The following is a 24,934-nucleotide window of genomic DNA, read 5'->3' on the forward strand; positions in this document are numbered from 1 at the left end:
CAGCTGCCTCAGAAGAGAGGGTTCTAATAAGACATCGAACTCACATTTAGACGCTGTACTTAAAGAATACATCATCGCAGTTTTCGCTAACTAAGCTTTTATTGCCTTTACCCAACTAAGGAAGCATCGGGCGCTCCCTCGTTATTCTATAGAATATAGAATTATATATAGAATTATATAGAATTAAGGAACCTCAGTAGAAGCATTTTAAGGGATCTAAGAATTTAGACACGCCCTCTTCTCATGAGTGTAGGATGACATAAAATGCATCTATGTAGAGAGATTGCTCTATTATCAGAGCATTTTAGAGTGGAACTAAATAGGTCCTACACACATCCAAAAGTGCAAACCGCGGGTTTAAACATGGGCTATGAAGGGTCTTAAGCTGTCAGCTTAGTTCCGGGGTCGAAGTCCTAACTCGGGCGAGCTTTGTTCTGCGTGACCCCGGATCGTCACGCTTATGGAGCCCAAATCAAACACAACAATAGAAGAGTGAAAGCAAATGACCAGGCCAGTTCACTAAGCTCTGCTGACTGACATTGTGTATAAGGATTTGTAAGTGGAACAACAGAGGGGGTTATAACAGCCGAATTTAGGGTTGGGACCTCGGAGTCCAGCCAGAAAGCCTGGTACAGATATAAACAGTATCATGCTAAAAAAATAAGCTGGACTAAATGGTCGATACTACACAGATCAGCCATAACATTAAAACCACCTCCTTGTTTCTACACACTGTCCATTTAATCAGCTCCACTTACCATATAGAAGCACTTTGTAATTCTACAATTACTGACTGTATAGTCCATCCGTTTCTACTTTGTTAGCCCCCTTTCGTGCTGTTCTTCAGTGGTCAGGACCCCCATAGGACCCCTACAGAGCAGGTATTATTTAGGTGGTGGATCATTCTCAGCACTGCAGTGACACTGACATGGTGGTGTTGTGTTAGTGTGTGTTGTGCTGGTATGATGGAGTTTTTAAACACCTCACTGTCACTGCTGGACTGAGATTTGTCCACCAACCAAAAATACCCAGCCGACAGCGCCCCGTGGGCAGCATCCTGTAACCACTGATGAAGGTCTAGAAGATGAGCGACTCAAACAGCAGCAATAGATGAGCGATCGTCTCTGACTTTACATCTACAAGGTGGACCGACTAGGTAGGAGCGTCTAATAGAGTGGACAGTGAGTGGAAACGGTATTTAAAAACTCCAGCAGCGCTGCTGTGTCTGATCCACTCATACCAGCACAACACACACTAACACACCACCACCATGTCAGTGTCACTGCAGTGCTGAGAATGATCCACCACCTAAATAATACCTGCTCTGTGGTGGTCCTGTGGGGGTCCTGACCATTGAAGAACAGGGTGAAAGAAACAGATGGACTACAGTCAGTAATTGTAGAACTACAAAGTGCTTCTATATGGTAAGTGGAGCTGATAAAATGGACAGTGAGTGTAGAAACAAGGAGGTGGTTTTAATGTTATGGCTGATCGGTGTATATGGACACCAATTGTGGAAACACTTTGGGAGGTACTGTACCCCTGTGCAATATCGACACACAAAACAGACCAAAATTTCCACAGACACACTTCCTAATCCTGCCATCCCAGTGCAGCAGGGCGGTGGGGGTCGTGATTGAGGTTATGCATGAGCAGGCTGTATTAGATCTGCTCCGCTGGACCTTCGCTGACCGTGCGGAACTGAAAGAGCGAGCGAGGCGTCTGTGTAATTGCTGTCACCGAGCAGCAGGACCTAGTTGAAGACGCCACAGAGGCTTTAATTCAAAAATCAAGTGGCGTTTTGGAACGTCTTCTGTGAACTGTGAAGCTGCTACGATGAACCTTATCTTCTGATTCCTCTTCCTGTACTGTGTTACATGTCTTGGATAATTTACAAACTCCATTTCCAAAAAAGTTGGGACGTTTGGGAAAATGCAGCAATAAGAAGAATCTGTGACGTGTTAAATCTCTTGATTTCCAGTGTTCTCACTCATCAACTTCATTGTAGTTTGTAAATAGAAACACGTTTAGATTTAGATCCCTTTGACACACTTCAAAAAAGTTGGGACGGGGGCGTGTTCCCCCCTCCATCAGCATTTCTATTAATAAGAACTGATCACACTAATGGTTGCAGTTGAGAATCAGTCTGATTCTCCTCTTCGTGATGTGCCGGACGTTTACAAGAATAGACAGATCTGGACCGCAGGCAGGCCGGTCTAGCACACTCACTCTGTGTTTTGTAGTCGTGCAGAATGAAGCGTGGCACTAATCATGGACATCCCACGATGGTACACACACACACACACACACACTGACTTTCTGTGCTGTCTATCCTAATCAGGGTTGCAGGGGGGTTCTGGCGCCTATCCCAGCTCTCGATGGGCGCAGGGCACACAGAAACACCCTGGACAGGGTGCCAGTCCATCACAGGGCACACACACACAAAGACTGCATGTCTCTGAACGTTTAGGAGGAAACCATAGCACCCGATGGACCGAATGGATCCAGACCAATCCAGCTGGGAATCAAACCCATGACCTTCTAACAGGATCAGGAATAAAATGCTTGCATTAAACTCCTGTATGTATCTGGTAAATTTCCAGTCAATTTAAGGCCTTTTTATTTAAATTAATTACAAATTCTGACTGATTATAATTGGGTTGAGGGTTTCAGGTCGTCTCAGGGGCCCGACTGTGGCAACTCGACAGCAAAGTGGCTTAAATCAACAACCATTAAGCGGCCCCCGCCCTTATTGTATGTAAAACGGGGTCATAATGGTCGGCGTGTTTATATTGACGTTCATTCATGAACCGGCCTGACTGGGGAGTTAAACGGATGATGTATGACGGGGAACAGTGGCCCCGTCAGTCAACTTTCACAAGCACATTAGCTCCGCTCCGTCTGCTCCGGGCCGCTCGCACATCGCTAAACCCCTCGCTGTCGCTTTCTCTTCTGCCCACCAATTTGTCTCCACTGACAGAAAATAATTGCAAAGCAAACACGTTAAACACGCTACATCGAGCGCACCTCGGCGTCCAGAGGACAACAGAGAGAGCGGGGTTTAAACAAGCAACCTTCTGATTACTGCTCTGAGCTAATCCTGCAGTGTTTAGAGCTGATAAGCATAAATGAAGTGTTATATCGGATCACACGTGAGTGCACTGGACCTCGGGGGACTGAGGCATCATGTGGGTCAAAGCTGAACCCCGTCAAACCACTGCTCCGTCCAGAGAAACTCCACACAACAGCAGAGGAGGAGTTTTATATTTATAAATAAATAACTCACAGATTTCACAGATTTTTAAAGGAAAGAGACACATTTCACTTGAAATGATGGAATAAATAGAAGCTACGATATACAGTACAGCTACATTAATAGCTGAATATAAACCAGTAACGGTATCGCAAACGAAAATACTTGTCCATGTTTCGACACGTCCCCTCTGCATCTACAGAATCGGTTGTTAGTTTTCCAAACTCAGTTCCCCGAGTCGTGTTTTTAGCTGCTTTACTTCGACATCTTGGACATTTTGACTGAGCGATTGCTAACTGAACTGCCGTAGGATTGTTAGGAAGCCTCATAGTGCAGATTAACCAGTAAATGCTACACAAATAGCTAACTGAATTGCCGTAGGATTGTTAGGAAGCCTCATAGTGCAGATTAACCAGTAAATGCTACACAAATAAAAATGTTAAATCTCTAAACACATTCTGTTTTATTTACGCATTTTCTTCCATTTTTCTCCTGATTTTATTGTAGTCAGTTTGTCTTCCGTTGCTGATGGTGCAGTCGATGTGGGTATATTGCTCCTCCGATCTATGCACAGCCCTTAGCAAAACCCTTTTTTACCCATGCACTCTGCAAAAGGACCTCTATCACAAGAAGACCCCGTCCACATAGTCCGTCATCCCGCCCTAGCAGAGACATTTCTGCTGCAGGCACTGCCAGTTATGTCCGCTAGATGGCGCCCAGCCGACCGGTGGCAATGCCGAGGAGTTCAGAATCTCGGTGCTCAAAGTTTTAATTTCACAGCAAATTGTACATTAGACGGTAAACAGCTCATGATGTGATTTTCAGGGCTGTGCATTAGATGGGACCTTAGTTTTAATTAATCACAGACTATAAAAATAATGAAATGCTTCCCCCTCACTTCCTGCCAAATAAAAATGTAAAAAATATAAAGAATTACATTAAATTAAGCTGGTGAGCTGGTGGTAGAAGCTTCCTCACCTTGCACTTTTTTTAGCAGAATCTGCATCTACAACTGAATCAGAAATGTCTATAGTTGCTGTCCGCTGACCGTTGCATTCTTGTGGTGGGCGAATCAAATATGTGTCCATTCTTAAAGACCCGACAGACTAAAGGTACTTTAAAATAGATCTATATGACATAGCCTGATTTTCCCATCTCATCATGTGTAATTATTTTTTACTCTTTTTTTACTCTCAATTAAATGCAACAGGAACCCCCTGCACGCTCACTAAGACCCCCAAGGGGGCCTCGACCTCCCTGGTTAAAAACCACCGGTTTAAAATTCATGAAGCCGAGCAAGAACGGTAATTACTGACTTACTGAGCAGGTTTAAGCACATTAACTGTAAATAATCTGATTCCTGCAGAGAATAAATAATAAACAGATCACCAGAGCACGTAAACACACCACAGCTAACGTGCAAGACGTAAAAACAAGACGTCATTCCGTGTCCCAAAAATAGTTCTGCCAGATTCTCCTAACCGAGGAGCACTTAAGCAAAACTCCGCGTGTGCAAAAATCCACATCCTGAAATATTAAAAATAGCCCCTGAAGTCCAGGAATCTTGGACAGCTTTCACTCAGCAAATCAATCACAGAGCTCTGAAAGCGCTGCGGTCGAGCCGAACACACCGCTCACGCCGTTCCTAAAAAAGCATGCTGGTGTGAACGCTGGCCAGACCGACCACCTATAGCTTTACTGTTAGCGTTTGCAATCTGAAGTGAAACGGTAGATATGGAACGGAGAGGCTCAGATTTTATCCACTGAGAGGCACAAATCTGTCTGTCAGGTTCAGTCAGGTTCGAAATGAATAGAACGACGTGGATTTGCTGTCTGGAACGACGTTTTTCTTTTATTCTTTAAGGCTACGGTTGATTTGAATTTCTCGAAGCATTAAACAGAGCTGGAGTACATAAACAGTGAACGATGATCATTCTAGTCGTGTAAAATACCCAGAACGCCAAATATTGGCTCGTCCGAGGGTTAATTCGATAATTAGAATTGCAAGATGACCTGAAAGGAGCAGGAGCAGCAGCTCTGTTAAACAAAGCTGCACCGTTATCATCATTTAGATAAATCAGAGCACTTTTACAACAAAGTTTTTTTATTAAGACAAATCAAAAATAGAATTCTTTATAACAAAGATTAGGTAGTCATAAGGAAGACGCAAACCCACAGTGAAGAGGCTGTGGTATCATGATACACTGCTTCTCTGCTAAAGGTTCTAGAGCACATGTGTCAAACTCAAGGCCCCGGGGACAAATCCGGCTTGCCATATCATTTTATTTGGCCCACGAGAGCTTAAAAGACGTATGATTGTAAGATCCTACAATAAACTGCATCTCCCACAATGCATGCCGATTTTGTGACCCGCAAAGTGACGCATCCAACCACTAGATGGCGGTGTTTCTACATCAGCGTTTCCAACAAGTGATATATTTACAAATAATCCCAAAATGTACAAGAAGAGAAAATTTAAGCAGGAGGAAATTTAATGAAAGATGTGAAAGTGAAAACAAGTTTGTGCTTCAGGAAGAGAAAGCGGTACGTCTCTTGTGTTATGAGGCCTGTGGTAAAGGAGGACAATATAAATGTAGATATACGTTATAAATATACAGAATAAATTTGGCATTTTGACACCAAACACAGAATTTAACCTCCAAGAAAATCAACAAATTGTCCAAGAATTAAAAGTCAAAGAGCAATCACAGCAGGATACGTTACGATTGGCCCTTTAAGGGCCATCATGATGCAGACGTGGTCCTCGGTGAAAATGAGTTTGACACCCCTGATCTAGAGAATAAAACAGAACTGAAGGAAATATTAATGGAATGACGTAAACCCGACATACTGGTGGAAAAGTTAATTGTATCGTCCAAGAAACTCGATCCTGACGTTTCAACAAGATATAAACACCAATTAAATTAAGTTAGGATGTAAAACAGAGGACGAGCTTGCATAGTCTAGCCAGTCAATGAATTAAATCCAATTGAAAATGTATAAAGAATTTTAAAAATCCATTAAAGTGTCCCCCTTGTACCCATGAAATAAATTAAGGCAGTTTGTTGGAGAAACGTGCCAAATCTAAACCACAATGCTGCTGAAAGTGACGTGTACTAGTCCTGATCCCAAAGTACGGATCTCTGTATGAACCCACTTGCAGGTGAAAAGAAGTGGTCAGCACTGCACATGTGTCGGAGGAATGAATGCCTGCAGCAGTAGAGGTGAAATACCATCAGGAAATTGAAGAAACAAAAGTTAAGATGATATATCGATTACTTTTGTTTCTTCAAGCCTTAGAAATGGAACCGGTCGCGGTCAACAGCAAGTTGTGTGATGCTCCTGTCTAATAAACATTTATCTTTTATCAGAGTAAAAACGGAATTTAATAAGTTTTGGTGAAATAAGAATAAAAGAAGAATAAATGGAACCTAACAGCCCATCACTACCAAAAAAAAACACTGGACTAGACCACCAGGTACTACTGGGCATCCATGGGCGCAAGTCACTGCCAGCATATTAGCAAAATCAACAACAATAATTATAAAACTCTCTCGGTCAAATATTTGGATCACACGCTCATTTCTATCTAAATAGAAACAAAAAGAAAAGAAATACAAAAGTGTAGCGTGTTGTTGCGTTAGAAAAAGAAAGAAATACGACTGGATTGGAAGGAAAATTTGGGAACAATGTTGTTGCATAAAACAAAACGATTTACTTTTTCTAGAGGTGCCAAAAACGGTGACACGGCTTTGTAAAATAAAAATGTAGTTCATTGTCCCTATAAACTAATGTAAGATTAAGCTAAGATTAAGCTAATTAACAACAAATTTATTTTTATTACCTTTTCAAAGACGTTTTTGACCTGTTGTTGTTTGGATCTGATCGTATTAACTGGTCATGATTACTAGACTGGAGACACAGGACCCTACACCATGGACTTTTTTAAGCATTTATAAAAAAACACATTTATAAGCAACAGGGAGTCAAGTAAGGTAAATTTCACATTTTTGTATAATTGTATTTTTGTATAACTGCAATGTAAAATCCACACATCTACAGTAAAAAGAAAAGAAATACAAAAGTGTAGCTTGTTGTTGGGTTAGAAATAGATCGATTTTCTTTTTCTAAAGATGTCAAGAACGGTGACACGGCTTTGTAAAATGAAACCCATTGTCCTTATGTAAGATTGTAATGTAAGATTGAGATAATTGCACACAAATATATTTTTATTACCTTTTTCTGAACTTTCATATCAACGGTGTCACTCATTAAATCTGATCTACTGTATTACCAGACTGGCGACCTCACAACACGGACTTTGCTGACACCTTGTGGTCACATTTATAAGCAACCGGAAAATCATATACATTGAACATATACTGTACATTAAAACCACCTCCTTGCTTCTACACTCACTGTTCATTTTATCAGCTCCACTTACCATATAGAAGCACTTTGTAGTTCTACAATGACGGACTGTAGTCCAAATGTTTCTCTACATGCTTTGTTACCCCTTTTCATGCTGTTCAGTCCCTGGTGCTGGTGTGAGTGAATCAGACACAGCAGAGCTGCTGGAGTTTTTAAACACCTCAATGTCCCTGCTGGACTGAGAATAGTCCACCAACTAAAAATATCCAGCCAACAGCGCCCCGTGGGCAGCGTCCTGTGACCACTGATGAAGGTCTAGAAGATGACCGACTCAAACAGCAGCAATAGATGAGCGATCGTCTCTGACTTTACATCTACAAGGTGGACCGACTAGGTAGGAGTGTCTAATAGAGTGGACAGTGAGTGGACATGGTGTTTAAAAACTCCAGCAGCACTGTTGTGTCTGTATTCAGTCGTAACTGGAACTCACTTTGGATACTTGCCTTGGGCAGTTGTAGCCTAGTGGTTAAGGTACCAGACTAGTAATCAAAAGGTCACTGGTTCAAGTCCCACCACTGCCAGGTTGCCACTGTTGGGCCCTTGAGCGAGACCCTTAACCAGTACTGCAAGTCGCTTTGGATTAAAGCTAAATGCTGAAGATGTAAATATAATCGATGAATTAGTGTAACTCGTATCAATAGTGTATTAAGAAGCTTAAAGCTTTAAAAAGTTTTTTTTTATTTTTAAAAATAATAATAATTAAACCTGTGATCTGAAAAATAGTCCGAGGGAAATTTAAGTGTTAAATATTTATAACCACATTAACAGTCCCCCCTCAAGACCTGCATAAAAATGACATTTTCTTTCCAAATTTTCTTGTCAGTGATTGAACTCTAAGGTGCGGCGACTGGGACATGACGGAGCTAATAGTTCCTGAGAAGCCAGGTAGGGGAGGATGCGCCCATTTGGCTAAAATACGCCCACCACCAGGGCTTTTCGCCCCTCTCCTCCCCGTTGTCGCCCCCCTCTGGCTGGCTGTGCTGCTCTAACTGGTTGAACGGGTCGAAGCGATCGTAGTTGTCCAGCTCGGGGATGTTGACGTTCTCCAGGTCGGGTTCCACCGGCTCTTTGTTCAGGACGAAGTCCACGCGGCCCACCGTCTGCATAGTGTGAGGCAGCCTGATGCGCTTCATCACTTTGGAGTAGCCGGGAGCCGTGGCGCTGACGATGTGCACGCCGGGGTTCAGCAGTCTCCAGTAGTCTCCGTCTTCAGCTGGAGAGACAAATACATATATTATTGTTTATAAAGTTATAAAGTGACTTACAATTCTGACTGATACAGTTTAAGCAATTTAAGCAAAAAAAAAAGAGAAAACTTCGTAGTGGTGGGGCTTGAACTGGCAAACTTCTGATTACTAGTTCAGTACCCTAACCACTAAACCTTTGTAATGTTTTTATTTTTACATCCTCATCAGCATCACAACTGAACAGCTTTGGAATGAACTGGAACATCAACTGAGGCTTTCTTGACCAACATCAGCGCCCATCCATACAATGCTGTCATCTTTTGACTGAATGGGCACAAATTCCCACAGATTCCCGCCTCCTTCCCCAAAACAAAACCAGACACAACACGTTACCATCAATATCTAAGTAAATTCTTTAGATTTCCTCGTCTGATTACCTGTGGTGATGTCACGCCGGATCCCTTTAACAGAAATGATGGCTCCCTTGATCCCGTTTCCAGCTCTATCCTTCACCACACCCTTTATACCTCGGTGGACCTGCGGAACCACAACCAGCGTCCGTGAGCTCGGACCAAACTTAGCGTGACTTATGAACATATGAGCAGTAATAATGAAGAGAAGTTTAGTGCTCCTGTCTCCTTCTTTTACTACATTAAACCACGTTAAGCTTTATTCTGAACCAGAAGCGTTTTAGACTCTGGGAAAGGTGATTCTGATTCTCACCATTTCTCAGAAGCTGGAGCTGTAACACAAGTTTAAAAGTGAAACAGGGAGGAGAATCCAGATGAACACAGATACATGTGGAGCTGTAACCCTGGATCTGACGCTTATTCCACACAGATGCAGGTTTGATAACAATTGAGGGTTAACGGCTTTGCTTAGGGACCCATCAGTGGCAACTTGGCAGTGGTGGGGTATGAACTGGCAACCTTCTGATTACTAGTCCAGTACCTTAACCACTGCACTGAAGATCCAGCATATTTGGCTGGACTCACAAATACAGAAGGTGCATGATCTTACATGAACCTATTCCTTGTAGGGTCACATCAGTGCACCCTTAGTGCAGGTCACAAGCCCGGACAATCAATAGGGGCGTGTCAGGAAGGGCACCAATCAAATACCTGGACGGATCCACTGTGGCAACACTTAATAGGAGCAGCCGAAAACAGTCTGCTGTTGTGTGGAAAAAGACGGGACTAAAAAGTGGGTGGGGTCTTCGGGGCTGTGTAAGGCTGGTTAGTAGCCTGAGGCGCCTGTACAGAAGTGGAGGAATGTGGAGATCAGTGTGTGACTCTCCGTGCGCGAGACCGACCTCACGTGTCGATCCACCAAAGTACGGGTGATTAAGAAGGGGTCGGGGGAGCGCGCAGGTGTCAGAGGGAGGGCGTGTCCTCCTCGTACACCATTTTAACGACACAATAAAGGTGCATTAAAAGCATTTTTGGTAAAGGCGTGGTTGGGGGGCGACTCACTGACTCCATAAAGCTGAGCAGAGCTTCCTTGTTCCTGAGCCACTCTGGGTAGAGGTCATCTTCAGAAGGGAATTTATCACAGCCCAGCTCCACGGTCAGCTCCAGACAGTTACTGTGCAGGTAGTTAAAGTCCGACATGCCTGATACACACAAGAACACAGATACCAGCGGGTTAGAACATCTCCAGCTCGCTAACGACCGCTAATATACTGTACAGCACTGCTAATATACAGGATAGGTCATAAGTTTCCATACATAGGAAAAAATAAACTTTTTTTTATTTTTTATAAAAAACATTTTTATTTATATAATATGCTCTACATGACTGCCATTGTTTTGAAAACACATTTCAATTCGTTGCTCTTTATTCAAACTCATTTTTAGGGTATCTGAAATATAAAAAATAAATTCCAATGTATGGAAACTTATGGCCCACCCTGTATTTTAGATACCCTAAAAAATGAGTTTGAATAAACAGCAATGAATTGAAATGTGTTTTCAAAACAATGGCAGTCATGTAGAGCATAATATATAAATAAAAATGTTTTTTATTAAAAAAAAAATGTTTATTTTTCCTATGTATGGAAACTTATGACCCACCCTGTTTAACGTTTTCTGATGGAGAAATTTTAACCTACAATCTGACATTTATATGAAGTCAAGGGTCACTGCTGGACAATTTGGAACTTCCACATATTTGACAGCTTTTTCAGATCAACCTACTTTCCACATGAAAATACTAGTCTAAATATGGGTCCATCCTTACTGATGAACACCTGAAGATCTGCTTGAGTAACAGCGGCTCCTGTCCAGATACATAAACCTGACTGATACTGTTTAGAGCAAATCATCAGAATAAGGTCAGTGTGATTATTCAGTCACTTTCCTGTAAAGCTGAATATCAATATTGGAACTGAATCACATTTAAAAAGCTTCAAAGCTTTTTTGAAAAATGATGAGTCCGACCTAAAAAAGTAGATCATGATGACCTGTAGACTGAAATAGTAGATCTCAAGCCATGAAAGTGTTTGAACCCCTGGTCTAGATTTACAGAAGGTAAATGTGGATGTGGATACAGAGGTATTTGACAAAAAGACAAACAGCCACTAATACAGTGATAAGACTTCGTTTTTTGGCACATATTCAACTTTGTTATCTTTTTTGTAAAGTGTTTGCAAATTTTATTCCATTTTTTTTATTTTTGAAATAGCAGACTGATTGAAGGAGCAGTTTAGTGATATGTCAAACGTGGTTTAATAAAGTCAAAGTAACAGGTGAAAGGAACATTCATGATCTTTAAAGTTAAAATTGGGCCTATTTCTGTCAGCATTTTGTTAGGCGGGGGGGGCTGACAGATTTTCATCTTCCAAAGGGGGTCATGACAGAAAAAGTTTGAGAACCACTGATTTACACAATGAGGAGGAAAGTAAAGGCACGAAGTAAAACGGCTAAATACACTCGCTAATCTGTTGTTGTTTTTATCTGAACTTACAGATTATTTCTTTATTTCTACTCTACATTTACAATATATGTTTTGTGTAGATTATATTGACTCGTAACTTGACTCGGACTCTAAAGACTCGTGATTTGACTTGGACTCTAGCCTAAAGAGGTTTGTCTGATTGGACATGCACCCTAAATACTCTACCTCCGGCGAAGCTGTACCACAGAGCCCCGTTGATGATGCCGCCTCTGTTCACGAAGGAGCTGCCACATCTCTCGGTGTCGTTGTTGGACATGGTGGTGTGAGCGTCTGCGTAGGTCCTGGCTAATATCTTAAAAATCTACACACAGACAGACGTTATTCATTCTTTTATTACCATAAACCAAAGGGTCAGACCAAAGGGGAGTTCCGTTCCTATGACCGAGTTTCAGGGGTTCAAAGGTGTATGGTGTTACATGAACCTAACCATTGGGGGGGCACATCAGTGCACCCTTAGTGCAGGTCACAAGCCTGGATAAACAGTACGGTTGCATCAGAGAAGGCACCCTGAGTAAAATTCAGCACCAAATCAAATACAGTATGTGGACGAATGAGCTGCTGTGGCGACTTGTTGCTGATAGATTCCGTGGTCCGGAGCACACGGCATTCATTTATTCCAAAAAAGAGACCTGGAATGCTGATTCATCTGACCATAATACACGTTTCCACTGTGTGATGGTCCATCCTAGATGCCTCCGAGCCCAGAGAAGTGGACGCCGCTTCTGGACATGGTTAACATAAGGCTTCTTTTTTGCACAGTAAAGTGTTAAGTATGATTAGTGCAGTAACTCTGTATTGTAGAGCTGATAAAGGTTTGATAAACTAATCCCTCACCCATGTGGTTATATCAGCTAGTGTTGAGTGGAGGTTCTTGATGCCGTCTGAGGGATGGAAGATCACGAGTGTTCAGATTAAGCTGCACCCTCGACCTTTACACACTAAAATGCCTCCTGATTCCTTGAATGGTTTAATGATATTCTGCACTGTAGAGGGAGAACATGCAAATCCCTTCCGATCTTTCTTTGAGGTTCATTGTTTTTAAACATTTCAATCATTTTCTCACACATTTGTGGACAAACTGGATCCTCTGATCATCTTTACTCATCAGAGACTCTCAGCCTTTCCTGGATGCTGCTTTTGTACCAAACCATGATCACAATCACCTGTTTACATCACCTGTTTAACATCACATCATTATTTAGTGTTTTCACCTCATTACTAGCCCTAAATGGCCCCCGTCCCAACTTTTTTTGGAATGTGTTGCAGGCCTGAAATGCAGGAATGGATGTTTATTAATAACAGTATTTCAACAGTACATTTCTAACCTGCTCATCGGGGGTGGGGGAGAACAATTTCTCCTCCTCCGGGTGTCTGGAGAAATCGAAGGGGTAAGAAACGACCAGTTCTCCTCCGTGTAAACTGGCAGAGATCACGAACGGAATCGTCCTAATCCATTTCATCACGGCGTAGGTCTCTGGAGCAACCTGCCCAAAAAAAGGGGAACATGTTAATGAACCGTGAACAATTTCTTACCTGTGTGAACTTGTCGGACGTCCTGTTATAAAAACAAACTGTATTAAAATAGAGCAACCTCTGGGTGATCTCCTCAGCTCTTCTGAGAAGCTTCTCACTAAACTTTGAATGAAGTCTGTGTGTGGGAATTTGTGCCTAATAACAAGACCTCTGACCCAGCTGTAAAACACTCGTGCACCAGTGCTGACACCATGAGTTCATGAGTTCGAATCTCAGTTCTGCTACCAGCCAGCCGGGCTCCTATACGGACAATGATGAACTCGTCTGAGGGAGGGTGGGAGAGCTGGAGGTGATCCCTCATAGCTGCTGCAGTTACGACCTCTGCTGGCTGATCTTCGTGCACGATACGGATCTCTGTATGAACCCGCCGGGTGCAGGTAAAAAGAAGCAGTCGGTACTGCACACGTGTCGGAGGGGGCGTGTGTTAGTCATGACTCCTCGATCAGAAGAGGTCTGCAGCAGTAAAGGAAAAGAAAATGTGATCGGGGAACCGGATATGACTAAATTAAGAGGGAAAATGCACTAAAACAAGACTACGTCGCTCATATTTTTGCCCAACAGCAGCGTGAAAGATGAAAGGTGGCTGTGAGTGAGTATAAACTTGTCTGTGCGTTATTCAAGGCGTCTTATTTTTCAATCATAAATAAAATGACTTTATTTATATTCCCGATATTCAGTATAGGATCACTAAACAGCAGAGGGGCTGGAACAGGGACCTGGATATGACTAAAATGCCCCTAAAAACAAGAAGTGTTAACTGTGTGCTACTGTACGGTACCTTGGTTAGCCAGTAGGAATCCGGGATGGGGATGTGGTCATTTCGGAAGCGTACAAAACGCCGTCTGTTGTAGAAGATGGACGTCAGGTCGGGGAAGTTGCGGTTCAGGTCGATGCTCTGGGCGTTGGATCTTCCACTGATCCACCCATTATAGAGGTGACCCTAAAATAATTCACACACAAGCCGGCGAACATGTAAACGTTTGCATTTTTAGAGAGTTCTAGACTTCTAGCTCAGGTTAAATAAATGAATGAATGAATAAACGTAGCTTTTAGGTGGCTAATGGAATTCAAATGCCTTGGAATGCCTAAAACACCTACCGTGTACCTACTGTCGTGGTTTCAGCATTGCCAATGTTAATGTTTTTTGTTTATGTTCTATGCCCCCTCTGTCTCCGCCCCGCTTCATGTCTATGAGCCCCAACTGTTCCCTGTTTTTTAATTATTGTCGTGTGTATAAGTTACCCATGTTTCCTTGCTCAGTTTGAGGGCTGTTAATTTGAAGTAGGGTTGGACAGAGTAGACTCAAACCCGAACTCGGCATGATAGAGTCCCTCTACTTATTGTTATAGCCGTAGTCTAGTTCTTGTTCATATAGGTCTGGTCCCTCCTGTTTCCATATATCAGCCATAAGGTGGTCACTTCCATAACCCCAAAAAAGAGGAACATCAGACCCCCGAAAAGGAGGACATCAGGCCCCAAACAGGAGAACATGAGACCCTAAAAAGGAGAAACATCAGACTCAAAAGAAGAACATCAGACCCCAACAAGAAGGACATCAGACCCCAAACAGGAGTACATCAGACCTCAAAAAAGGGGACATCAAAACCAGAAAAGGGGGACATCAGACCCCAAAACGGAGAACATCAGACCCCAAAAAGGAGGACATCAGACCCTAAAAAGGAGAACATCAGACCCCAAAAAGGAGAACATCAGACCCTAAAAAGGAGAACATCAGACCCCAAAGAGGAGGACATCAGACCCCAAAAAGGAGGGCATCAGACCCGAAAAATATGGGCATCAGACCCTAAAAAGAAGAACATCAGACCCTTAAAAGAAGAACATCAGACCCCAAACAGGAGAACATCAGACCCCAAACAGGAGAACATCAGACCCCAAAAACGACAGACCCTTTAGAAGGAGTACTAATTCGTGTCCGTCCAGGCATTGCGCCAGACTGCGGCCGGGCAGATGGAAAAACGGTCCGTCCACCCTAAAAACAAACGTATGGTCACCCTACATAGCCATTAGCTTTAGCTTAGATGTTAGCATGTAGGATTTAGTCTAGTTAGAGGTTCAGAATAGTTTAGAGACCTGAGTTAAGTGTTTAAGTCAGTGTTCACATTCAGGATTAGAAAAACGTAGGCTTTAGCATAGAGATCCATGATTAGTTTGTCGTGTGTGTGTGTGTGTTTTCCTTGTTTTGGAATCCATCTTGGATGAGCACCTATCTAAATTAAGGTGCTATTTTCTTTAGGTTAATAATTGCTAATCATGCTGCACTGAAAACATTCCACCATCACATAACACTGGTCACTGGTGGTCAACAGGGGCTAAAAAAGAGCTCCACTCAGCAATAGTATACCTACAACATTCATCAGTGAGTGTATATAACGAATAAATTGACAGATATTACATTATTTAAAAAAGCTAACTCTCTTTTCATGCATCACAAACAGTTTAGCATGCATCCACAGCAGCGTTAGATGAACAAGCAGCAGACGAACGTGAGTGAATAAAGCGAGGATTAAACATGCTCATTAAAAATAGACATCAGGACAGACAAGACAGAAGATCTAGAGCAGATCAAGATGGTTTAGCATCTCAGATTTTTACTATGCATGCAGTAATGTCAGGGTTACGCTGGTGCTATCGCCTGGGCCTGCACCCAGGATTGTCTGGACCCCACGGGACGCTGAGAATTATTATATAGAGATTAATGAAAATCAATTAAAATAAAATAAAAATAAATAATGTCTGTTCACGTTCCACTTTCTATACGGCATACGTAGGTGTCCGACTTCTGACCTGGAGCATTGGCGTCCAGAAGAGTTCTGCTAAAAACACTTTGATTTAAATCGAAAGGTAATTTAATGCAATTTCATCCCAAGTGTCCTCAGAATTTAGTCGTATCCAATTACCTAATCAATCCAAATCACTGCTGCAGACTTTCACTCCGACACGTGTGCATTACCGACCGTATCGTGCTCGGAGAGTCACGCACTGATCCCCGTTATCCTCCGTCTCTGTGCAGTACCACTGATCAGCCAGCAGATGGAGTAACAGCAGCGGTTATGAGGAACCTCTAAAGAAAGGCACCCAGCTTAAAACTGGACCAAATAAAACACGTCATGACTTGATCTCTCAGGCGTCTCTCAAGTTGACCCAGAAACTTCACCTGTTATAATAAGGATACTATTTTATTTCTATACTATACTATTTTCTCTGTATTTAGTCGTATCCAGTTCCCCTTCCTCTGCTGGAGACCCTGATGGTGTATGAGAAGGGTATATTCTCCTGACACGCCCTCCCTCCGACACGTGCGCCCTCCACCGACCCCTTCTTATTCGCCCATACTTCGGTGGGTCGGCGTGGAGATCAGCGCATGACTCTCCACACTCAAGACCAACCTCACACACCTTACACAGCGACCCCACCCCCTTTTTTAGTCCCGTCTTTTCCCATCCAGCAGACTAGGGGGTGCCCATCTGACAGGTAGCAGAGCTGAGATTCGGACAACCCCTTATTCACCCGTACTTTGGTGGATCGGTGCGTGAGGTCGGTCTCGCGCATGGAGAGTCACGCGCTGATCTCCACGTTCCTCCACTTCTGTACAGACGCCTCGGGCTACTAACCAGGGTCCTTATACAGCGTCGAAGACCCCGCCCCTTTTTAGTCCCGTCTTTTCCCACCCTGCAGGCTAGTGGATTATTCTGTCTGCTGCACTGTCTGCACTGCCGATCGTGGCTGCTAGGGGGCGCCCAGCCGACCGGTAGCAGAGCTGAGATTCGAACTCGGAGATTCAGAATGCTATTATTGCTACTATTTGGCTATTATTTGCTAATATTTGGATGAAAACACTGACCATGACTGACTGTGATTTACCTGAAGTCAAAGCAGCAAGGACAAACATATAGAAGCAACATTAAATCCTAGGTGGCTACTAGAGTGCAGATGAGACGATTTAAGCCCCGAAAGCCCCAATTTGGTGCAGGTGAAGTTTAGAGCATCGCGGTCAGCTGGGCCACAGAACGAGAGACGGACGGACAGACAGCGGCCGAGTCACGGCCGACACACAGGGATATTTACTTCTGGGTTGGTGTTTTCAGGATCGTTGCTATCGGCTACCTCAGAGGCGGCGAGCTCGTAGCCGTCCGGGTTCATGGAGGGCAGCAGGTGGATGCGGGTGCGGTTGATGAGACTCTGGATGCGCTCGTTGCCCAGCAGGTACTCAGAGCACAGGTACTGAGCCAGGTAGATAAGGAGCTGTCGGCCCAGGACCTCGTTCCCGTGCATGTTCCCGATTAACTTGATCTCAGGCTCCACTAGAGGGTGAAAGTATGGAAGTAAAATACAAGCTTTAAATTTAGGGAGGAGGGGGAGTGTAGAGACGCTACTTTAGAAAGGAAAGAGGGAAGTCAGGAGGAACCATGAATATATCACCGAGACCAAAAAAATACAGATCTGTGGTATTACACATCATCGTAAACACAGTGAAGTACCAGGAAACAATTATTACTATTGTTATTATTATTACTATTATTATTATTATTACTAATATTATTATTATTATTAATATTATTTATTACTGTTTTATTATTATTACTGTATATTATTATTATTATTATTATTATTATTATTAATAATAATAATTATTATTATTATTTACTATTATTTATTATTATTATTTACTATTATTATTATTACTGTTTTTTTATTATTATTATTATTATTTACTATTATTTACTATTATTTATTATTATCATTATTAATTATTACTATTTATTATTATTATTTTGATTATTGTTATTTACTATTATTTATTATTATCATTATTATTTACTATTATTATTATTATTATTTACTATTACTATTATTTTTTATTATTATTATATTTACTATTATTATTACTGTTTTATTATTATTAATTATTATTACTGATTTATTATTATTATTTATTATTATTTACTGTTATTGCTGTATTATTATTATTACTATTATTAACTATTATTACTTATTATTATTGATTTATTTGTATTATTCATATTATTATTATTATTTCTTATGTATTATTATTTATTATTGTTGTTGTTGTCATTATTAATAATATTATTATTATAATGTTTGTTATTATTATTTTTATTTATATTATTATTTACTATTATTATTATTATTATTATTATTATTATTTGTATTATTATTTACTATTATTATTATTCCACGTGTGGGTTTCCTCTGGATGCTCCAGTGTCCTCCCACAAGTCCAAAGTCATGCAGTCAGGTTAAATTAAGCTGCCAAAAATTGCTCTAAGTGTGTGTGTGTGTGTGTGTGTGTGTCTGTCCGGGGTGTTTCCTGCATTCCGCCTAATGAATCCCACTGCAGCCCTGACCAGGATAAAGCGTTAATAAAACAGACAATAAATGAATGAATGCATCTATCTTGTTGCTGGCCGTCCTCTTCCTTTTTTACGTTCACCTTCTCTAAGCATACTTGTATTTTCCAGTAAAATAGTTCATCTCATACTGAGTTCACCAGCACCAGAGATCAAAAGCGTGGATGTTCTCCTGTCCTGTTTATATAGTTCAGCTTTCACATCCATGTACCGTGAGATGTTCGAGGAAGATTTATTCTCACTGACCATGAAAGTGAAACGAGACCCAGAGCGAGAACTTACAGAGAGAGAAAAAATCAATCCATGTGTTTTCAACAGATGTTCACACAGTCTGTTATACTCGTGATTTACCTGTGAGGCCACACGGGGGCGGTGTGATCCAGATCAGATCCATTCAGCGAATTTTAAAGACGGAAATGATGTTTTAATGTATTACAGCACTGAACCAGTTTTATGTCATTTATTCTTTTATTATCTGCTTAATCTTAATCAGAATCGTGGTGGGTCCCACATTACCTAGAAACACAGGATAGCTGCTCAATGGGTCCATACCCATCCATCTCTCACCACAGCAGATTATTGGTCTGTATATTTGTTTTGGTACAGTTTTACACTGGACACCTCTCCTAACGCACCCCTCCGATTAATTCAGGCTTGGGACCTGCACTAAGGGTGCACTGATGCATTCCCCTAATGTCTAGTTTTACTTAACACCATGTGCCTTCTTTATTTGTGAGCCCCGCCTGGGGTTTAAACCCCAAAACTCATACCACACCATCTCACAAAGCAATACATATTATATTATATGATTATATTATCCCATATTTTATTCTATTCTATTCTATTATACTATACTATATTATATTATTTATTATATTCCATTATATGATTGTTATATTATATTATATTATATTATATTATATTATATTATATTATGTTATATGATTAAATTATCCTATATTTTATTATATTCCATTATATTATTTATTATATTACAATATATGATTATAGTATGCTCTATATTTTTTATTATATTCTATTGTATCATATATTATATTATATTATGTATTACATAATATAGTATTACATGTAAGGCAGCACGATGGCTTGGTGGGTAGCACTGTTGCCTCACAGCACGTAGGTCCTGGGTTTGATTCTTAGTTATAGCTATCTGGGTCCTTTTTGTGTGAACTTTGCATGTTCTCCCCATGTCTGTGTGGGTTTCCTCTGGGTGCTCATGTTTCTGGGTGCTCCAAGAACTGGGTGCTCCCCCCCCCCGGTGTGTGTGCGCATGTGTTTGCCCTGTGATGGATGGGCAACCTGTCCGGGGTGTTCCCTACCTTTTGGCCCAGTGAATTGTACCCACTGCAACCCTGACCAGGATAAAGCGTTGGTAAAACAATGAATGAATGAATGAATGAATGTAGCTCATGTTCTTACGTAGCTCATGTTGTCCAGGATTACTGGAGAACTCGAGGACCAGAAGCTCTTTACCCTCCAAGCTGCGCCCGATGCTGTAGGTTCGAGAGATCTGAGGACACTTGGCTGCCGTTTTCTTCAGGACGCTGAACATTTGCTCGTTGGTGTGATAGACGAACTGAAGAATTGTAGCCTGACCGCCGTCTGAGATGCTGGCGAGAGCGACTTCCTGTCTGGCTAAAAGGACGGAGGAAGTTAAACTGAGTGAGGAATGATGTGGCATCAGAAGTGAACCGTGACTCTTATTGTATTTATATTCATAATAAAGTACGTAACATAACAATTACAATGTATACTGACCGTAAGGGCCTTCCTTAAACTGTTGCTACAATGTTGGAAGCACATAATACCTGCTGTGGCAGAAACACATCAAAAGGAGTGTCCGAATACTTTTGGCTTACCACCCACTTACCTCTGAGCTGGGACAGCGGGTCACTGCAGCCCTCCTCCTCCGCGGCAAAGAAGCGGTCACAGTCCAGGAAGTAAGGCCAGGCCATGCGAATGGCGTCGAAGGCGTGAGCGCAGCTCCTCTTCACCGCCTCGCACGAGCTGCGGCACGGCTTTACCTTGGCACCGGCCCGGCACTGAGGTGCCAACACGGAGCAGCCGAGGAGGCGCAGTTCGTTGGAGCAGTCGCCCTTCAGCAGGCCCGACAGCACGCTCAGCAGGAGGTACTCGGCGCTCTGCTCCACCTCCGGACGCTGCTGATGCCCGATCAGGTTGGGGTAAATGGTCTTGCTGTAGGGCAAATGCTGGCAGGTGCCCAGCATCATGTCTGTGCACTGGGCTATGGGTGGGAAACACAGGATTAGACAACGGGTGAGGGTCAGGACCCATGCTGTTCATAAGTGGGTACAGTGTATGGACAAAAAATAGAAAAGAGGAGGGTTGGCGCAGTGGGATATTCCACTAGCGCATCGGTATTGGGAGTTCGAATCTCTGCTCTGCTACCGGTCTGCTTAGCGCCCCCTAGTGGGCACAATCAAAAAGAATGGACTAAAAAGTGGGCGGGGTCTTCGACACTGTCTAAGGACCCTGCTTAGTAGCCCGAGACCGACCTCACGCACCAATCCACCGAAGTACGGGTGAATAGGGGCGACCTGTCAGATGGGCGCTCCCTAGTCTGCTGGGTGGGAAAAGACGGGGCTAAAAAGGGGCGGGGTCTTCAACGCTGTGTAAGGACCCTGGTTAGTAGCCCGAGGCGCCTGTACAGAAGTGGAGGAATGTGGAGATCAGCGCGTCACTCTCCACACGCGAGACCAACCTCATGCACCGATCCACCGAAGTATGGGTGAATAAAGGGGTTGTTCAAATCTCAGCTCTGCTACCTGTAAGATGGGCGCCCCCTAGTCTGCTGGGTAGTAAAAAACGGGACTAAAAAAGGGGGCGGGGTCTCGGACTGATTAGCAGCCCGAGGCGCCTGTACAGATGTGGAGGAACGTGGAGATCAGTGCGTGACTCTACATGTGCAAGACCGACCTAACGCACCGATCCACCGAAGTACGGGCAATTGTGAAGGGGTCGGTGGAGGTCAGGAGAATTTACCCTCCTCATACACCATCGGGGTCTCCAGCAGAGGAAGAGGAACTGGTTACGACTAAACTGGGAGAAAGTACAGAAATAAAATAGAAATAAAAAAGAAACTGACCCTTTAATACAAGAAAGGGGAACGCTTTGTCCTGTTGGTAAATTCTGACCCAGTAAAATCCACTTCTTGTTACGGTAAAATAAAAACACACCTCAGATTGACCGCGGTGTCTCGCCTCAACAACATACCATTACCTCTGCACATTAGCACTCAGGCCTCAGGCCCGCTATCAGCCCTCATCACATTCTCCCGCCACCGTATCACATTCTGTGATCTTTTCTACCCCGAGGCTTCGAGGCGAAGATCACGACCCTGGTTTTAACCCTGTACATGCCGAATGTTCTCCTGACCTGAACGGCTATGCAAACCGCTGCGTGAGGTGAACGTTATGTTACGTTACGTTAAATTACAGTTGAAGGGTTTGAGTCGTTTGCTTACGTTTCTCATCTGCTTGCTCCCTGCATCGTCCTGCAAACACAACAAAAACACAGCATGTTAAGTGCATGGTCCAGTTCTGATGCTCACATGACCTTTGTAGGTGCGTAAGGTGGTGGACAGAGGTCAGCAGGGGCACTCTGACCGGTCTGCAGCTACGCAGCCCTACAATGCAGCAAGCTGAGCTGCACAGTGTGCTCTGCTACCGTTCTGTCATAACTCTTCTGTAGGATTGGACAAGATAGACGAGCCTTCCCTTCCCACGTGCATCAATGAGTCTTGGATGCCCATCACCCTGTCGCTGGTTCACCAATTGCCTTTCCATTGGATCGGAAACAATTGCCATAACATTAAAACCACCTCCTTGTTTCTACACTCACTGTCCATTTTATCAGCTCCACTTACCATATAGAAGCACTTTGTAGTTCTACAATTACTGACTGTAGTACATCTGTTTCTCTGCATGCTTTGTTAGCCCCCTTTCATGCTGTTCTTTAATGGTCAGGACCCCCACAGAGCAGGTATTATTTAGGTGGTGGATGATTCTCAGCACTGCAGTGACACTGACATGGTGGTGGTGTGTTAGTGTGTGTTGTGCTGGTAGGAGTGGATCAGACAGAGCAGCGCTGCTGGGGTTTTTAAACACCTCACTGTCCCTGCTGGACTGAGAATCGTCTACCAACCAAAAATATCCAGCCAACAGCGCCCCGTGGGCAGCGTCCTGTGACCACTGATGAAGGTCTAGAAGATGACCGACTCAAACAGCAGCAATAGATGAGCGATCGTCTCTGACTTTACATCTACAAGGTGGACCGACTAGGTAGGAGTGTCTAATAGAGTGGACAGTGAGTGGACACGGTGTTTAAAAACTCCAGCAGCGCTGCTGTGTCTGATCCACTCATACCAGCACAACACACACTAACACACCACCACCATGTCAGTGTCACTGCAGTGCTGAGAATCATCCACCAACTAAATAATACCTGCTCTGTGGGGGTCCTGATAAATATATATATATATATAAAGCCACTCACATAAACAGTAATGTTTAACATCAGGCTGTTTATGTTAGAAATGTCCAATAACTCAGGCATAATCATCTAAGCAAGAAAAAGAGCACAGGTTGTTCCTGCAAGCACAAGGCATCCTGGGACAGAGAGTCTGGAGTGTTTACTAAACAGATGTCATGGCGTAAACAGTTCTGGTTTTGCCAAACGTGACTCTTTGATGCATGAGAGAATATCCAGGATTTCAGACCTCCTAAAACTGTGCATGAGGTGAAGAACAGTGCAGGTTTAAATCGGTTTAAAGATCTCAACATTTAGACCTTAGAAGCTGGACAGTAAGGTTGAGGTCAGGGCTCTGCGTGGACCACTTGAGTTCCTTTGCACCAGACTCATCGAATTACGCCTTTGTGGTGCTTGTTTTGGGCACGGGGGGCACGGTCGTGCTAAAACAGGACAGTGTGTGTTACAAAAACTGCCTGGTTCCACATACTTTTAGTCATGTAGGGTACAAAGTATTAAAATATTCACTACGTTTAAACCACCACTGTTATAAATACTCCTGCACTAGAAGCACTTTTATATTTAGAAGCTTACCTAGAATATACACTATAATAGCTGGGTGGCTTCATATAATTTCAGCCTGCACTCACATGCCCATAGACAGTCTAGCTCCACCTTTAAAGAGTGAAATCCCCTGCTGGCACCCTGTTGGCATCATGTTGGCACCCTGTTCAGAATCTGTGATGCGTGCGAGCCATAAACGTGTAATTAAAGCAACACAAAGCAAGCAGCAGGTTTACAGTCTGCTCTCTCACACACACACACACACACACACCGTTTAAAGCAACACGGTGCTAGTAAACTAACCAGTCGTGCCCCGTGTGTACCTCACCTGATGTCTGGTCCGCCGGGTGGCACCGCGGTGGCGCGCACGTACAGGCGGCTAGGGCGCAGAGGAGCACGGAGGCGCGCAGCATGCTGGACGGAGCGCAGTGATGTGGCTGCTGATCTCAGGAGGCTTTCCGTCTTTCTCTGGTTCTCTCAAAGCTTCTGTGATTAAGGGGAGCGTCCTAAATCCTCATCCAGCCTCAAACAGGCTGCGAGACCACGGACGATCAAATTACAGACCTGCAGGGCTTCTCCTCCTCCTCCTCCTGCTACTGCTACAGACTGTACAAGTCAGCTGCACACTAAAATAATAATAATAATTATAATAAATGTACAGATTATTTTTATCATCACATAAACAGAGCTTTTGCTGTACAGGTGTCTTTGTTTTACAACAACCTTTATTTTAATACGGTTTTGATAAATAACAGGCATTACCAAATATATATATATATATACTGTATATACTGTATATATATATATATATATATATATATATATATATATATATATATGTATATATACGTATATACACAGTATATATACAGTATATATACAGTGTATCACAAAAGTGAGTACACCCCTCACATTTCTGCAAATATTTCATTATATCTTTTCATGGGACAACACTATAGACATGAAACTTGGATATAACTTAGAGTAGTCAGTGTACAGCTTGTATAGCAGTGTAGATTTACTGTCTTCTGAAAATAACTCAACACACAGCCATTTATGTCTAAATAGCTGGCAACATAAGTGAGTACACCCCACAGTGAACATGTCCAAAT

General features: G+C 42.8%; 1 protein-coding gene across 2 annotated transcripts; it reads right to left on the reverse strand.

Annotated features, from left to right (window-relative positions):
• Nucleotides 1–8,331: 8,331 nt before the first annotated feature.
• Nucleotides 8,332–24,235, reverse strand: cpz (carboxypeptidase Z). Of its 2 annotated transcripts, XM_062995352.1 has the most exons (11): nucleotides 24,151–24,235; nucleotides 22,255–22,284; nucleotides 20,641–21,015; nucleotides 20,190–20,405; nucleotides 17,446–17,681; nucleotides 14,138–14,299; nucleotides 13,152–13,310; nucleotides 11,992–12,127; nucleotides 10,344–10,483; nucleotides 9,309–9,408; nucleotides 8,332–8,897 (listed from the first exon to the last, which is right to left on the reverse strand). In XM_062995352.1, exons 1-11 carry the CDS (start codon nucleotides 24,233–24,235, stop codon nucleotides 8,548–8,550), a joined length of 1,989 nt encoding a protein of 662 aa, XP_062851422.1. In that variant the 3' UTR covers nucleotides 8,332–8,547. The 2 variants fall into 2 exon arrangements, with proteins under 2 accessions (XP_062851422.1, XP_062851423.1); XM_062995353.1 differs by lacking the exon at nucleotides 24,151–24,235 and having other exon boundaries at nucleotides 17,485–17,681; nucleotides 22,255–22,281.
• Between the last annotated feature and the right edge of the window lie 699 nt (nucleotides 24,236–24,934).

Source organism: Trichomycterus rosablanca, chromosome 5 (genome assembly GCF_030014385.1).
Source record: "Trichomycterus rosablanca isolate fTriRos1 chromosome 5, fTriRos1.hap1, whole genome shotgun sequence".
Taxonomy (NCBI): Eukaryota; Metazoa; Chordata; class Actinopteri; order Siluriformes; family Trichomycteridae; genus Trichomycterus; species Trichomycterus rosablanca.

What these genes read in the sequence shown, in the direction of transcription:
- cpz (XM_062995352.1), bottom strand. Translation starts at nt 24,235, where the DNA reads ATGCTGCGCGCCTCCGTGCTCCTCTGCGCCCTAGCCGCCTGTACGTGC. An exon ending in CCCGCTGTCCCAGCTCAGAG is followed by an intron (nt 20,406 to 20,640) that starts GTAAGTGGGTGG and finishes CCGTCCTTTTAG; the next exon opens with CCAGACAGGAAGTCGCTCTC. An exon ending in TCCTGGACAACATGAGCTAC is followed by an intron (nt 17,682 to 20,189) that starts GTAAGAACATGA and finishes TTCACCCTCTAG; the next exon opens with TGGAGCCTGAGATCAAGTTA.